At 57.8% G+C, this 16,812-nt stretch overlaps 1 protein-coding gene across 1 annotated transcript; it reads left to right on the plus strand.

Moving 5' to 3' along the window:
• Positions 1-10,294: 10,294 nt before the first annotated feature.
• On the plus strand, positions 10,295-14,870 carry SHISA3 (shisa family member 3). Its single transcript, XM_072774847.1, has 2 exons — positions 10,295-10,586; positions 13,438-14,870. Exons 1-2 carry the CDS (start codon positions 10,310-10,312, stop codon positions 13,875-13,877), a joined length of 717 nt encoding a protein of 238 aa, XP_072630948.1. The 5' UTR covers positions 10,295-10,309; the 3' UTR covers positions 13,878-14,870.
• Positions 14,871-16,812: the final 1,942 nt, after the last annotated feature.

Below are 16,812 nucleotides of genomic sequence, written 5' to 3' on the forward strand. Positions count from 1 at the left end.
CCTTTTGCTAGGGATTGCATCGCGTGTCTAGGCTGCCTTGGGTAGCGCAGTCATTTTAACAATAGTTGCTCTTCCAATCCGTAAGCATAGGGTATTTTTTGCATTTCTTTGTGTCTTCCTCAATGCCTTTCATGAGTGTTCCATAGTTTTCAGTCCTCTTTGGTTAGGTTACCTTTCTGGATTTATTCCAGAAACCAGGTCAGACCAGCAGCCCCGAGAGGGGTGACAGTAAGGACCGGTATGTGCATCCTAGACCCTCTCGGGCCCTCACAGCTGGGCTAAGCGGCTTCTCTTCCTCACCCCTCACACAGCGTGAGGACGGAGGCAAGCGGCCCTGATACAGAGATGAGCTCCAGGGAACTGAGTCGGTTGCTCGAAGGGAGCAGCTTGCACCAGGCTGCTAGGTCTCCGGCTGCCTCCGTTCCCTGCGCGAGCCCGCCCGTCCCGTCCCCATGGGCTTACATAGCCAGGGCAGGGCCGACTGGTCAGTTATGGAAAAGGGGCAGCTAGTTTTTCTAGAACACGTTCTTTTTTAGAACATAGGAAGAGTAATGCGCTAAAGACGTCGACCCTTTTGCTCCCTTCAACACATTCAGCTTGTGACTGCAGGTTTGCTGGAGGCCTGACCTCTGGATGCCGTGACCCTGCCCTCAGCAACAAAAGCTGTGGCGCATCACTGTCCGGACGTGGGGAGTCACGCATCGATCTGAAATAAAATGTCATGAAATTAAACTTACCTTTATCGCGTGTGATGTATTCTTTGCTTTGTGTCCTAGTCTATCTTTAAATAAATGCCAGTGAATCCATATCGTGACCCACTCAGGGTGTTCCAACTCACAACCTCAAATACGCTGTCCGAAAGCCCTAGTGAGGTGAATAGAACGTTTGATTTTTCACACCACAGCTCCGGATGCTGTGCTTTCGTATCATCCTGTCCCGAGAACCTTAGCAACCACCCAGTCCCCCTCGCTTTCAGGCAGCAGCCAGCCCTTAATGTCCCCCCAATACTCCTGCAGCATCGGATCTGTGCTCAGGTATGTGTGATCAGAACGTAACCCAAACTGGCTTAAGCCAAACTTAAAGAAATTGGATCTGCATTATTTTTCTTTTTCATTTTCTTTTAAACTTTTTATTTTTTTAAAAGATTTTATTTATTTATTCATGAGAGACACACACACAGAGAGAGAGAGAGAGAGAGAGAGGCAGAGACACAGGCAGAGGGAGAAGAAGGCTCCATGCAGGGAGCCCGAAGTGGGACTCGATCCCGGGTCTCCAGGATGACACCCCGGGCCGCAGGCGGCACCAAACCGCTGCGCCACCAGGGCTGCCCCAAATCTGCATTATTTTTCCTCCAGATTGTAATTTTTAAAAAATACCTTTTGTTTCTCTTTTAAAAAGTGCTGAGGATCTTATTTTACTAATTACATAGATACCAGCTACAGAAAATAACTGATAACATATACCACACAGAAATCTTCAAAATTTCTCAAATACTTACTAGGCGGGTATTTGTTTTTTTTTTTTTTTTTTATTTTTTATTTTTTATTTTTTTTATTTTTTTTTTATTGGTGTTCAATTTACTAACATACAGAATAACACCCAGTGCCCGTCACCCATTCACTCCCACCCCCCGCCCTCCTCCCCTTCTACCACCCCTAGTTCGTTTCCCAGAGTTAGCAGTCTTTACGTTCTGTCTCCCTTTCTGATATTTCCCACACATTTCTTCTCCCTTCCCTTATTTTCCCTTTCACTATTATTTATATTCCCCAAATGAATGAGAACATATAATGTTTGTCCTTCTCCGACTGACTTACTTCACTCAGCATAATACCCTCCAGTTCCATCCACGTTGAAGCAAATGGTGGGTATTTGTCATTTCTAATAGCTGAGTAATATTCCATTGTATACATAAACCACATCTTCTTTATCCATCATCTTTCGTTGGACACCGAGGCTCCTTCCACAGTTTGGCTATAGTGGCCATTGCTGCTAGAAACATCGGGGTGCAGGTGTCCCGGCGTTTCATTGCATTTGTATCTTTGGGGTAAATCCCCAACAGTGCAATTGCTGGGTCGTAGGGCAGGTATATTTTTAACTGTTTGAGGAACCTAGGCGGGTATTTGTATACATACTCTACTCTGTTGGTGTGTCCTAATCCAACCTTGTGCTTTTTTTTTTTTTTTTTTTAATTTCCAGGAACTTTTCAAATTTGCTTCTAATCTTCCTAAGACTAAACTTGCAGTCACGTGGTAATTTTCTAAAAGGGAATTTGTTATAGGTTAACTTGATTTAGTGAAAAAATAAAAAATAGACTTTTTTATTTACACCAAAAACACCAGAGGTGGGTTGACTAGTCATTATAAAACTTACCATGTGATTCTATTACGTAGCCGATCAACAGAATGTGTATTAATTCAGGCAGATAGGTGGATAGGTAGGTAGCTAGCTTTTGGGTGATTGAGGCATGCTCGTATTATGAAAAAATCATCGGTAAAAATTTTTAACTCATTACTGATAAAGATAAATACTACATGTTCATAATAAAAGTTACAGTTTTCAAGAAAAAAGGCCATTTGTGAGGGCATAAAGCAGTCTCTTTTTTTCTTATTTAAACATCTAATGTTTCATAGGACTCAGCATATTTTATATTTTAATTTTTTTATTAGTTTCATAGGTAGAATTTAGTGATCCATCAGTCTTATATCACACCCAGTGCTCATCGCATCACGTGCCCTCCTTCGTGCCTGTCACCCAGTACCCCGGTGCCCCCCTCGCCCCCTCTCCTCCAGCGGCCCTCAGGGCGTTTCCTAGAGTTCAGCATCTCTTACGGTTTGTCTCCCTCTCCATTTTCATCTCATTTTATTTTTCCTTCCCTTCCTCTATGTTCATCTGTTTTGTTTCTTAAATTCCACATATGAGTGAGATCATATGGTACTTGTCTTTCTCTGGCTGACTGACTTTGCTTAGCACAATATCCTCTAGCCCCATCCACGCCGTCCATAAAGCACTCTCATCAATAAACTACATTTAGTACCGGACTTTGTGATTTTTTTATGCCTTCTTAGGAGAGGGTGTGGGGGGGCAGGGGGGGACACATGTAGGTAGGGAAGGTTATTTCCTGCATTTCCCATCTTCAAGAGAGCTAAGGTTGCCAAATAAATAAGTTCTAAATGGAAGGGGCGTAATGGCACATAAATCAAAGCGTTACCGACCCCCAGCTTCTCACAGACTCCACTGCACAGGCCTCAGCCGGGCGCAAAGGCCTGTGTTTCAAGCCCAGGCCAAGTGGAGAAGCCAAAGAAAAATGCAGAGGGTGAGTTTTCTCCGTACCCTGGATCACACAAAGTACGGTGAGGAAGAGTAAAATGAGGTGACCGGGCAGAATGAACGGCTGGCGAAAGTCAGGCGGTGGGAGAGGTGCCGCCCAGAGCTCCAGGGCCCAGGTGTGCGGTGGGAGGAGGCGCACCTGCGCGCCTCACACCCGGACTCCCAAGGACAACACGGGGAGCCCACTTCCCAAGCCTCATCTGGTGGTGCCTGTTGGACCCGAGGTAGCGCTCTGGCTGAGGCCTTCAAATAACGGATAGCAGGTGGTTTTTTGCTTGTTTGTTTGTTTTTAAAGATTTTATTTATTTATTCATGACATACACAGAGAGAGAGGCAGGGGCCCAGGCAGAGGGAGAAGCAGGCTCCACGCAGGGAGCTGGATGCAGAACTTGATCCTGGGACCCCGGGGTCACGCCCTGGGCCGAAGGCAGGCGCTAAACTGCTGAGCCCCTCGGGGATCCCCTGAGTGTAGGTGTTTGCACGCCGGGGCCGAGTGTGCATTCTGTGTTCCTGTGATGGAGGAAACTCAGTTGCCCCATGGGGCGGGAATTAGGGCCCTGGCCTCACTGCCCCTCACCCCTCACATCCCCGGGAGAGCTCATCACATACAGGCTATTTGAAAAGGGGGCAAAATTAGAATAGGAGGTAACTCTGACAGCAACTCTATAGCAGCTTTCCAAAGAATTCCGGATGGTTCACAAACGTTAGAGGTGACTTCAAAATTTCCCAAGCATTCTGTGTGGCTGGTGAAGGTGAGAAGGAGGGAAATAAGCAGCACTGTGTGTTTCTTTGTCCCCTAAGAGCCTCTCCATCACCAAAAACACGTGGCCACCGTCCAGCCGCTTCCCATGTGTCCAGGGCCAGAGCCTACTGAAGGCCAGCTCCTTGGGGAGCGTCAAGGTTGGGGCTGGGCGCTCAGAAGGAAATGCCCCTTGCTGAGAAAGGGGTGGCGCAGTGGGGGGGGGGGGCATCTACTCTCAAGGAAGTTTCAATTAAATACGGATGCCAATTAATTTAATTTATATTTCTGCATGAAAAATGTCATTCCATTACACGCACGCTGGAAGGATGCCAGGAGCCCAGGTTAGTAAATCACGTCTCTACTGACATAATACGGAATCGCAGACGAATGGGATACTTACTAGGTGCCCCGCTGCGCTCGGGGCGGACCCTATAGAAACCCAGCGGGGTTGCAGCCTGTCCCTGCGGATGGACACCCACCGCCCCCTGCCGCTGCTCCCGGCCTCGGGCTGTGGGGAGAGCAGCTCCCACGGTGGTGACCGGCAGCCCCGGGGCCCCCAGCCTGGCCACCCTGTCCCGGCCCTTCCCTAGCCCTTCCCTAGGCCTCCCCTAGGCCTCCCCTCGGCCTCCCCGAGGCTTTCCCTAGCCCTCCCCTGGGCCTCCCCTGGGCCCTGCGCCTGTGCCCCGTGGGGATGTCGGTGGCGCTGGGGCAAGCAGAGCAGGGACTGGCTGGGGGGAAGGGTGATGGGAACGGGTGCCCCCCCGTCCCCCCCGCCCCCTCCCCCGGGTCCCCGCCGGGCGCGCCCTGCGCTGTGCCGCCTGGAGGCTGCGCATCACCCCCACGCAGGGCCAGCTTCCTGGGCCAGGCTGGCAGGAGACCACGCGCTGCGGCTCCCGCACCTCCAGGCTCCCCGGGCCTCCCCCGCCGCCCTGCGTAGGGGTGGGTGGGGGTTTGCGGGGCCTGGGGGTACAGAGGTGTGGGGCCTGGGGCTCCGGGAGTGCCGGGCTGGGGTGCCGGGGGTTCCCGGGGTGCCGGGAGGTGGGGCCGCAGCCCGGGCAGCGGGGCCGGATCTGTTGAGGACGCGAGGCGGGGGCCCCCGGGCCGGCGGGGGCGCACAAGGCCAGCCGGCTGGGAATGCGGGACCTCCGGCCTCTCCATGGACCTCGGGAAGAAATCTTGCATTTAAAAAAAAAATGTTTAAAAGATTTTATTTATTTAGTAATATTTTAAAATTTGAATTCCATCACCTCCCATACAGTGTGGTGTTGGTTTCAGAGCTACAGGTGGGTGATCCGCCCGTCTTCCATCACACCCAGCCGACCTCCCGCGCCCGCCTTCGTGCGGCCACCGAGTTCCCCTGGCCTCCCCAGGCCCCTCCGCTGGGGTCCACCAGTGGGTTTCTTACCGTTGAGTCTGTTATGGCTTGCGCATGTTAATAAGGTCCCAGGTACCGCCTGGGCACCTATGGTTAGAGACGCACTACTCTGGGGGCGCTATGTCTAATCCCCTCTTCCAAAGGCAGGTGCTCTCTGGGCACCTATGGTTAGAGAGGCACTACTCTGGGGGCACTATGTCTAATCCCCTCTTCCTAAATCAGGTACCACCTGGACACCTATGGTTAGAGACGCACTACTCTGGGGGCGCTATGTCTAATCCCCTCTTCCTAAGTGAAGCCTTGGCCGCTCCATACAGGGCAGGGGAAGGGGCAGTGGGGTGCTGGGCTCCTGGGCGGATGCTTACGGGCACCCTGTTCTCCAGTGGCGGATCCGCACCCAAGCAGGTTGGAGGGAAACTACCTTTCCAGAAACTCAGATCCACGGGGCCTGGAATAAGAGATCTACAGTGAATGATTCAAGAAAGGAAATTCCAAGGCGGGGTGGAGGGGTGGAGGGGATGGAGGGTGGGTGGGGGTTGGGGTGACTGGGTGACGGGCACTGAGGGGGGCACTTGGTGGGATGAGCACTGGGTGTTATGCTATATGTTGGCAAATTGAACTCCAATAAAAAAAATTAAAAAAGAAAAGGAAGGAAATTCCATGAAGTCCTGGGCAAGGTTATTAAAGGAAGGTTAGTGATAAGAAGTCACTGCAGGAAGGAGCTTGAGGGAGGGCTGAGAAACTTTTTGTTTTCTAGTTTATTTCCAGATCCAAATGCAAATGATGGGGGGGGGGCGGGGGAGGGAGATTTCCAAAGCCAAAGTGAAGTGTCCTTCTTACTAATTAATACATTTATTTGATCACTTATTTATCGTCACTTCTGTATTCCTTTGGCCTTTTCTCCTCCTTTTCTTTAGTACATTTTGCTTCCAACCCTTTCTGGTGCATTCATTTTGCCTGATTTTTCTTTACCTCTCTGCCTTTGCTTTTCTCAAATCTTTTCTCCAAAGACTATAAAACAAGAAGGAAACAAGGCAAAGTTTAAAAGTATGGTCCAGGGGTCGTTTCATGCTGCTATCAATTCTTATCAAGAAAAAATTTTAAAAATGTGTGTATGTAGTTTTTCTTCTTACATAAAAAATAGAAAGAATTGCATTTCCGTTGTACAAGCACCTTCATGCAGCTACGATGATTAGCATACTGTCCATGGTGTTCCAGTTGTTTCTATTCCATCTTCCATTTCTCCCCTACTCTCTTTTTTCTTTACTCCCTTCTTCTTTCTTTTCTTCCTCCCTCCCTCCCTGCCTCCCTCCCTCCCTCCCTTCCTCCTCCCCCTCTTGCCCCCTCCCTCCCTCCTTTCTCTCTCTCCCTCTCTCCCTCCTTCCTCACTCTCTCTTTCTCTCCCTCCCTCCCCTTCGCTCTTTCTCTCTCTCCTGCTGGTGTGGTGTTTATTAAAGCAAATCCCAGACATCATATCATTTAACTCATTTCCTATAGAATTTCCTGGAGGCAGGGCCACAAGAGAATGTAGGCTGAGGAAATGATCCCTTATAATTGTGTTATTCACCAAAATATGGAATTTGTGTTACTGAGATAAGGAAAAATATAGAATTTCCCAAACCTCCACATAATACCCCAGATGGTATAGATTTTATTTTCCATCTCCATGTCTTCCCCCTAGAGTCTTCGCGGGGGGTCTATGAGGACTTTTGATCTTCCTTTGCTATTAAAGTAATAACAGAATAACAGAACATGTGGACGTTCATAAACCTAAAAAGAGACGCATATCCTCTTACTATTCACTAAGAGCGTTCTGAGAACATCACTTTTGGAGTTAAACTTTGTCAGTGTAGATTTTAGGAGCTCTCCTATGACAAAGAACCAAACCCCCCCCCCCCCGGGGCGTGCCCCCTGAGCTGACCCTTTTAATGGTTTAGAGGCACCTGGGTCTGGATGGGAAAGCCCGGTGCGCAGTTGCTCTAATGCTCCCACACATCAGATCTACAGAGTATCAAGTGATTCGAAAGTCAGGTTATTTCCACTGGTAAACATCTAACTAAATTCGAATAAAATGCCCTCTAAATAAGTCAAATGGACAGGGGCTTTGAATGAAGGAATTAATTATCCTTGGTGTCCTAAGGAAAAAGAATCCCACTGTGGCACCGAGAACATAATTAATGGGAGGTAAGCGCCAACAAATCACTCCTTAAAATATTAATGCTATCAAAGAACAGCTGGATAATGAGCGAAACTTGACCCTTGGGGGACCAGCAAACGGTCCTGTTGCAGGACTTTTTGCAGTTGTGATGTAATGGAATTCCTTTAAATTGAACAAAAATAACGCAAAGAGGTGTGGTTCTGGGCAAGTTATTAGCAGTAAACATGTCTTTGTGGTTTTATCATCTTATTATGATCAGGGGAGCTCACTTTTGCTGTGGTTCTGAATGGCCTTTCCCCTGAGTTGTTCATGATATGCACAATCCAAACAACGCTCCTAAAAAAAACAACTTGAAAAAAACTTTAAGTCTGGCAAGAACTTTTCTTCGTTTTTGGGAATAAAAATATAGCACCCAAGAAATTTTTGCAAAAACAATCTTCCCATATGCCGAAGTCAAGAAAAACTGTACCATTGTTTGTTTGTGGATAAAAGCCAGAACTTTATTTGGTTTTATTTAATAGCTTATTATTGTCCCGAGCAGTATCTATTTCTAAGAGAGCAAGAAAGCTAAATATTTACACAGTCCTACTTAGCATCTGACATGCAGGGCATTATTTTTACATTTTCCTACCTAAATGCTAATCTCAATATTTAAAAGCAAAAGTCAGAAGTAATTTTTCTTTTTAACTTGGAATGTATTTTAACTTGGATTGAAAAAAAAAAAGAAACCGTTTTATTCAGAGTTAAAAAAAAAAAAAGCAGCTCTGAACCGCCTGGGGACCATGGGGAAGCTGCGGGCGTGGTAGATGCTTTTGAGACCCACACTTTTTATTGCTGGTGCACAGCTCACTTTTGTCTCTTTTGTTCCACTCAACTTGCCAACATCTAAATCAGTGACACGGGCATTCAGAGTGTCTGACAAATAGGTTGGGGTACGTGGAACACATTCACACCCACCAGCAGACGAGGAGAGGAAGTTCAGGATGCAGTAAAAATAAATGCCCGCGTTTAGCCTGGTTTCACATGACGCCGGTGTCCTAAGGCCCTTGCGCCGCCGCCGAGGGGGCCGCGGCCCTGCAAATGGCACACAGGGGACACATCCTTTAAATAAATGTGTTTCTTTGCCCCAACAGAAGTTCAGATCGGCTCAATTATCATTAATTTTGTTCTTTTATTTCCTTTGTGGGCGTGAACGAAGTCGTGCTCTTTGAGGGTTTTGGAGCTGCCCTGGGCTGGTGGAGGTGACCGGGGAGGGCGGCACGCGGAGGGGGGGGGGGAGGGTGTGTGTGCGCGCGGGTGTGCGCGCGGGTGTGCGAACGTGCCCTTCCTCCTCCGAGTGGAAACCTAAGTGCAAAAGTTGGCGGCCCCTTGACTTCGCATCCTGAGCGCCCGGAGCAGGTGCCGCAGGCGGCGCAGGGTGCCCCTCGCCCCGGCGGTCGCGCCCGCTCTTTAGCTCGTCGGTCCCGAGGGGCGCGGGAAGCTCGCACCGGGTCGGTGGCCTCGGCCCCGGCTCCGCGGAGCCCGTCTCCCCCCACCCCGTGCGGGGCGCGGTCCTGGGGGAGGAGGATCCGCGGGGCGGGGGATGCGCGCGAGGGGGGTATGCGCGGGGGGGGGGGTGGTATGCGCGGGGGGGGGGCGATGGGGGGATGCACGGGGGGGCATCCAGGGGGAGGATCCGCGGGGCGATCCGCGGGGGGGATGCGCGAGGGGGGGGATCCGTGGGGGGATGAGCGGGGGATGGATCCGCGGGAGAGATGGGGGAGATCTACGGGGGTGATGGGGGGGATGCGCGGGAGAGGGGATCCGGGGCGATCCGTTGTGGGGGGGATCCGCGGGAGGGAAGGGGGAGATCCTGGTGGGGATCCGCTGGGGGGTATGGGGCGGTATCCGCGGGGGGGATCGAGGGGATGCGCGAGGGGGGGGGATGCGCGGGGGGTGGATGAGGAGGGATCCGCAAGGGGGGGTGGGGATGCACGGGGGGATGCACGGGGGGATGGCAGGGATCCGCGGGGAGGATGGGGGGATGCGCGGGGGTGGGGATGCACGGGGGGATGGCAGGGATCCGCGGGGTGGATGGGGGGATGCGCGGGTGGGGGGGATGCTGGGGGGAATCCGGGGGGATGGGGATGCGCAAGGGAGGGGATGGGGGGATTGCGCGGGGGGGATGCGCGTTGGATCCGCGGGGGTGATGCGCGGGGGGGGGGGGATCCGCAGGGGCGCGCGAGCCGAGAGCGGGGGACGGGCGGCCGCGCCCGCGGTGATGAGCGCCAGCGGCGACCCGGGAGGGCGGACTCTTCCCGGAGCGTCGCGGCTCCCCCTCCCTCTCCCCTTTAAAGGGCGCCCCGCAGGCCGGGCGGGCAGCAGCCCGGGGCCGTCGGTGCCAGGCCACTCGCAGGCGGGCCGACGGCGGCGGCCGAGCAGGGGCGCGGGGCCGGGCGGCCGCTCGCGGGCAGCCCCCGCCCCACGTCGGGCTCGGCTGGGGCGCGGGCCGGGGTCGCGGGCGCGGAGGGGCGCCGGGCCGGGGGCGGAGGAGGCGGGCGGCGGAATGAGCCCCGCGGCGCTCGGCCGCAGCCCCCGCAGCAGCGCCCGCCCGCCCGCGCCCGCCATGCTCACCGCCCGGCTGCGCAGCCCTCGGCGCGGCCCCCGCCGCCTCCCCGCGCCCCGCTAGCCCCAGCCGCCGCCGCCGCCGCCCCCGCCCCCGCCCGCCATGAGGCCGCTGCTGGCGCTCTGGCTCGTCCTGGGCGCGCTGCGCCGGAGCCCCGCGGCCGCCCAGCAGGCGGGGGAGTACTGCCACGGCTGGGTGGACGCGCACGGCGGCGACCACGAGGGCTTCCAGTGCCCCGAGGACTTCGACACGCCGGACGCCACCATCTGCTGCGGCTCCTGCGCGCTGCGCTACTGCTGCGCCGCGGCCGACGCCAGGCTGGAGCAGGGCGGCTGCACCAACGACCGCGGCGGGCGCGAGCCCCCGGGCGTCACCGCGCGTAAGTGCCGGCCCCGCCGCGTGCTCCTGCCCGGCCCCAGGCCCCTCCGCGCTCCCCGGGGCCCCAATCCCCGGTCCTCCCCCCCGGCCCCCGGGTCCCTGATCCTCCGGCCCCCCAACCCGGCCCCGGGGCCCCGGTCCCCATCCCCGGCTCCCGGGTCCCCATTCCCGGTCCCCCGATGGCCCTCTCCAGCCCCGGGTCCCCATCCCCAGCTCCCGGGTCCCCATCCCCCGTCCCCCGATCTCCCTCTCCAGCCCCGGGTCCCCATCCCCGGTCCCCCGATGCCCCTCTCCAGCCCCGGGTCCCCATCCCCGGCCCCCGGGTCCCCATCCCCGGTCCCCGATCCCCCTCTCCAGCCCCGGGTCCCTATCCCCAGCTCCCGGGTCCCATCCCCGGTCCCCCGATCCCCTTCTCCAGCCCCGGGTCCCCTCCTCGGCTCCCGGGTCCCCTTCCCCTCCGCAGTCCCCGACCCCTGCGTGCGCCGCGGGCGGCCCCGGGTCCGCGCCCCTCATTCCTTTGCGCCCCGACTCCCGCCCGGCGGGGTCTCGGCGGGTGCCCGAGCGAGGGTGGCGGACGGCGAGGAGCGCGGGCCTGCACCCGGCGGCCGCGGGCGAGGCGGCTGGAGCTCCCGGGGGCGCAGGGGCCGAGGGGAAGGGCCAGGGGGCGGCGGCGGGATCGCGGTCTTGGGGCGCTGGGGCCCCCGGTGCGCGCCCGGCTGGGGGGGGGCGAGCGCCCCTCTGCACCCCCGCGGGGCCGAGCGGCTGGGCCACGACCCCCCCACTCCGGGGGCGCCTTCGCGGGGGTCCCGAGCCGCGGACTCCACCGCGCTCCTCCGCCTCGGGTCAGCCCCGCGGGCAGCCCCCCTGTCGCGCCCTTCGCCCGCGCGGGGCCCGGGGCGGACACGCAGAGACGCGGTCGCCCCCGGTTCTCAGGCCGGAAAGCGCGGGGCAGATTCCCGCTGAGTTCGGAGCGAGTGAACTCTGGCCCAGCGCAGGAACGTTACACCTAAAAGAAAGAAAACAGAAAAAAGAAAAGAAAAAAGAGGGAGAGAGAGAAGAAAAAGCCTTGCACCCGAATGGGAACGTCAGGGAACCGGGTGGGAACCCGGAGCGGGTGACACCCCAGAGCCCCCCCCCCCCCCCCCCCCCCCCCCGGGAGCGGCCACGGAAGGTCCCCGGGGAACCGGGGAAGAGGGTGTGGCGCCGGGTCACCCCGGGTCACCCTTCGCCCAGCGCCCAGCGCAGCCCCCAGGGAGCATAAGCAGGGCCCAGTGGCAGGAATTGCACCTCGAGGGGCATTTGGGGGCCGCGGGCTGCTCTGCGGGGAAAGGGCGCTCGGGGCAAGCGGGGATCCCCAGGCTGCCCTGGCTTGTTAAAAAAAAAAAAAAGATACAGAACCTTTCCTCGGCTCAGCCACTGCCCCTGGGGCCCCTGGGCCTGCGGGCTTGTCAGTGCGCAGTGTGCAGGGGGCTCCCCCAACCCCAATCAGCTTGGCCGCCCCAGGACAGCTGGTGGCTGGGTGACCCGGGCAGGTCACTTAGCTGCTCTGGGCCTCGTGTCCCTCTAAAGTGGGCGCGCTGTTCTCAGGGCAGTTGGGCTGAGGACAGGGGGCGGGCAGGGTGCTTAGCCCGGGCACAGGCAGTGGTGGGCAGTCACTTTGCCTTTGCCTTCTTTTTTCTCTTTTTTTCTAAACATTTTATTTATTTATTCATGAGAGACACAGGGAGAGAGGCAGAGGCACAGGCAGAGGGAGAAGCAGGCTCCATGAAGGGAGCCCAATGCGGACTCGATCCCAGGACCCCAGGGTCACGCCCTGAGCTGAAGGCAGCGCTAAATTGCTGAGCACCCCCCAGGCTGCCCTGCCCTCACCTTCTACAGGGCGCTGTGACAGCAGGGTGCTGGGAGGGCAGGGTGCTAGACAGCGGGGTGGTGGAAGGGCGGGGTGCTACAAGGGGCAGAGTGGGTGGGAGGTGAGGCCGACATGCGGGAGCCACCGACCTCTGGGTTGAGTGTCACCGTCACCGAGGCTTGCACACGCATGTCCCTGGGAAGGTCAGACCCAGAGCCGCTTGGGTGCGGGCCAACGAGCCAAATGCAGCTAAGTGTGCAAGGCCTGGGGTCGGGCCGTGCAGGAGGAGGAGCCAGACCCACGGAGACCCTAGTGGGTGCACCGCCATCTAGGCCAGGGTTGCCCACAGAGGTGGCTCTCCCAGATGGGGCCACTCGGAGCGGGGTCCCCTGGTGGGCAGGGGGCGGCTTAGGGTGGGACCCGGCCCCGTGGGGGCCGTGGCGTGGAACGGCCACTGACTCCCACTCCCAGCTGCCTCAGGACCTAGATGAGCCTGACCGTCCAGAGCCTGGGTGGGGCGCGGGAGGCAGAGGGGTGGCACTGCAGGAGGCACCCCGGTCCCTCCCGGGAAGAAGTACCCAGAGCTGGGGACTGTGCTGCGGGCCAGGCCGGCGGGGCCCCCAAGGGTTCCTTCCAGGGCTCCCTGCTCCTGTGAGGACGCGGCCCATGCACAGGCCAGGGTGTGCGGGCAGGACGCGCTGGGACCCGAGGGGCGTGTGGACCACCCTCTCCCACCCTCTGCCCACCCCGATGGGGTGTCCGTCCAGAGTCCCGGTGACCAGCAGGCTGGCCGTCCCGTCGCTGCAGGCCCTGGGTTTCCACGGGAGCCGGGCGAGGGCGAGCTGTGGGTGTGGGTGTGGGCCTGTGTCCCCCCGTGAGGAGCCGCTGGCGGGTCGCCCGGGCTGGTGGTGGGGATGGTGGGGGACAGCGGCGGGTCCGGGGCTGGGGCCAGGCCACTGCCGTTCGGGGGATCTGCTGCAGCCCGGGCGGCTTTGCCTTTCAGAGCCCGTGTACGTGCCCTTCCTCATCGTTGGCTCCATCTTCGTGGCCTTCATCATCCTGGGCTCCTTGGTGGCGGTCTACTGCTGCACCTGCCTGAGGCCCAAGGAGCCGTCCCAGCAGCCCATCCGCTTCTCGCTGCGCAGCTATCAGACGGAGGCCCTGCCCATGATCCTGCCCTCCGCCGGCCTGCGCGCGCCGTCCCGCCAGTCCAGCACGGCCACCAGCTCCAGCTCCACCGGGGGCTCCATTCGCAGGTTCTCCTTCGCCCGAGCGGAGCCCGGCTGCCTGGTGCCCTCCCCGCCCCCACCCTACACCACAGGCCACCCCATCCACCTGGCGCAGCCGTCGGGGTTCCTGGTGTCGCCCCAGTACTTCGCTTACCCGCTCCAGCAGGAGCCCCCGCTGCCCGGGAAGAGCTGCCCGGACTTCAGTCCCAGCTGACGGGCTGCAGCCATCGGGCCTGCGGGTGGTGGGCCTGCCGTGGGCAGGTGCAGGGCGAGCCACCGCCGCGAGGACCTCCAGGGGCAGTGTCCCGGGACCTGGCCACGGCCCGGACGAGCGTGCGAGGAGAACGCAGCACCCTCGTAGCCTCCAGCTTCCCGGGCCCCGGTGCAGAATGGGGGGTGCGGCGGCCTCGGCTTTCACCCCCAGAACTGGTGGTGATGGCGTTTCAGGCTGTGCTACTTTCATGCGACACGTGCAGCAGGTGGACTGCAAAGGTGCAGACTGGCTGAGGCCGCGACGGGACAGGCCGGCTGCGCTGCCCAGAGGAGGCCGGGTTGTCCTTTGGTCCTTGTGAGTTGTTTAGTGGGTCCTAATGCCGAGAGCGTCAGGAAGCCGAGGGAAATACCCCACTGCAGTCACTGCAGCTTCTCTTAAAAGAATTAACAAGTGAGCAGCCCGAGGCAGTCGTGATTCGGGGAAGCAGCCCAACCACCAACGCCGTTAGCGTCGGACGACAGTTACGTGTGAAGTTGGTAACTAGACTGTGCATTTTCAGAACACGAGATTTCACTAATCACACGAGCAGTTTAAAGTCTTAAATCTTCGCTCCGATTTCCATCCTAACACAGACCTTAGGTCAAAGCATTTCCCCCACCCACCTGAGGGAATATTTATTGCTGGACCCTTGGTGCAGCGACTAGAGTGTTTAAATGAAAGTCGGACAGCCCCGTCTCAAAGCATTTATTTGTAAAATGAGTTATGTACAAATGTAAAGAGTTGTAACAGTGTATTTACCACGTGGACGGCACTAATTATTTAGTAGGCACACTGATTATTTATGTTGGTCACTGTGGACTCGAGGGCCCAGCCGCCGGTGGCCTCGTTCTCCGTCCCTTCCGCCGCTGCATTCTGTGTCTGTTGATTACACACTTGGGCATGTATCCTGCTGGGTTAGAATAAATAAAATACTTTACGTTTTCGTGAACTTCATTTGAGATTTAAGATCAAAGTGCTTCGTTTTATCTTCCTAACGAGATTGTCTGCTATTCAAGAAAAAGAAATGTCTTTACATAGCACTTCAGATTTTGAAATTAAAAAAAAAAAAAAAAATCCCACGTGGATGTTGAATTACACACAAAAGCTCTTTTCTGCATCAGGGCCTGTGAAGGGCGGGGAAGGAAGTGAACTTTTATAGATTTAAGAATCGGGACATTTCTCATAAGAATCTGGCTTCTTGTGACCCCAGGAAGACATGGCGCTGGGGGTGCCCAGTGGCCCGTGTCAGGCCGCCCACTGCTGACGATGCACCGGCCAGTTACCAGCCTCTGGCCTGGTGTCCCCAGCCTGGCCTGGTTCCCTCCGTTTTGTGACATACCCGGCCCCTGGGGCTGTTTGGGAGCCAGGTTTATTTTTTATTTTTATTTTTTAGAGATTTTATCTATTTATTTATTCATGAGAGACACAGGGAGAGAGAGAGGCAGGGACACAGGTGGAGGGAGAAGCAGGCTCCATGCAGGGAGCCCAACCCGGGACTCCATCCCGGGACCCCGGGGTCACCCCCTGGGCTGAAGGCAGGTGCCAGAGTGCTGAGCCACCCGGGGCTGCCCTGGGAGCCCAGGTTTAGATGAATTCAGGCTGCTGTACGTCACCCTCGGTAGCTCTTTTCATTTTTATTTATTTTTTAAATACAACCCATTTTCATTTGCTTTTTTATTTTTGAAGGAAGCTCTTAGCCCAACATGGGGCTTGGGTTCCGGGCCCTGCAATCAGGGGGCGCGTGCGGTCCACTGAGCCAGCCGGGTGCCCTCACCGCCCTTTTTCAAGGCCTGCCGGGAGCCAGAGTCCCCACCCAAGGGGGCCGTGCGGGGGCCATGTGGGGGCCTTGGGGTGCCGTAGGGGGGCCGCTGGGCCTGCCTCGGGCCTCCCCGGAGCCTCCCCGCTGGGAAAGCCAGTTGAAGGTTCTGGGCCGGGATCCCTGGGTGGCGCAGCGGTTTGGCGCCTGCCTTTGGCCCAGGGCGCGATCCTGGAGACCCGGGATCGAATCCCACGTCGGGCTCCCGGTGCATGGAGCCTGCTTCTCCCTCTGCCTGTGACTCTGCTTGTGACTCTGCCTCTCTCTCTCTCTGTGACTGTCATAAAAAAAAAAAAAAAAAAAAAAGAAGGTTCTGGGCCATGGGCCTTGGCGCCGGCTGATGGCGAGGAGCTCAGACTGCTGGTCCCAGCTTCTCCTGTGACCGAAGTGGTGGCTTCACATATGCTGTGGTCAGGAAGAAAGGGAGGGAGGGAGGGAGAGAGGGAGGGAGGAAAGGCCTCCCGGGAGGATGCAGGGCATGAGCCCGCCCCAGGGCGCTCCTGCGTGCGACCTGACACTGGTTTCACTCCGGTTGGTCAAGTGTTGTGAGGGCCGGGAGACCCCGTGGGAGAGGAGGGGAGGGGGAGGGCCGTGAGGGTCCCATGGTGGGGAGGGGGAGGGCCGGGAGGGCCCGTGGGGGAGGGGGAGGGCCCCGTGGGAGCAGGGGGAAGGCTGGGAGACTCCGTGGGAGAAGGAGAGGGAGGCGGAGGGGGAGGACCTGGAGGGCCCCGTGGGAGAGGGGTAGGGGTAGGGGGAGGGCCCCATGCGGGGAGGGGGAGGGCCGGGAGACCCCGGGGGAGAGGGAGCCCCGGGATGAGCTAGTGGCAGGTGGGGGCTGTTGCACGTGCTCCGTGACGGGCACCCACCGCGTGTCCCCTGCTTCCCGGGAGCTGGGTCACGCGGGCGGCTGAGCCCGCAGCGACACCTCGGGGCGGTCTGCTAACTGCAGCGGGACGGGCTGCGTAGACTGCTCGGAACCGCTTCCCTCGGCGGGGTTGAGACCCCCGAGCCCCGGGTGAGGCGGGGCGGGGCAGGCGGGGTGGCCCGGAGGGGCCAGGGCTCAGCCACGGGGGGCGGGGC

This window comes from Canis lupus, chromosome 14 (assembly GCF_048164855.1).
Source record: "Canis lupus baileyi chromosome 14, mCanLup2.hap1, whole genome shotgun sequence".
Taxonomy (NCBI): Eukaryota; Metazoa; Chordata; class Mammalia; order Carnivora; family Canidae; genus Canis; species Canis lupus.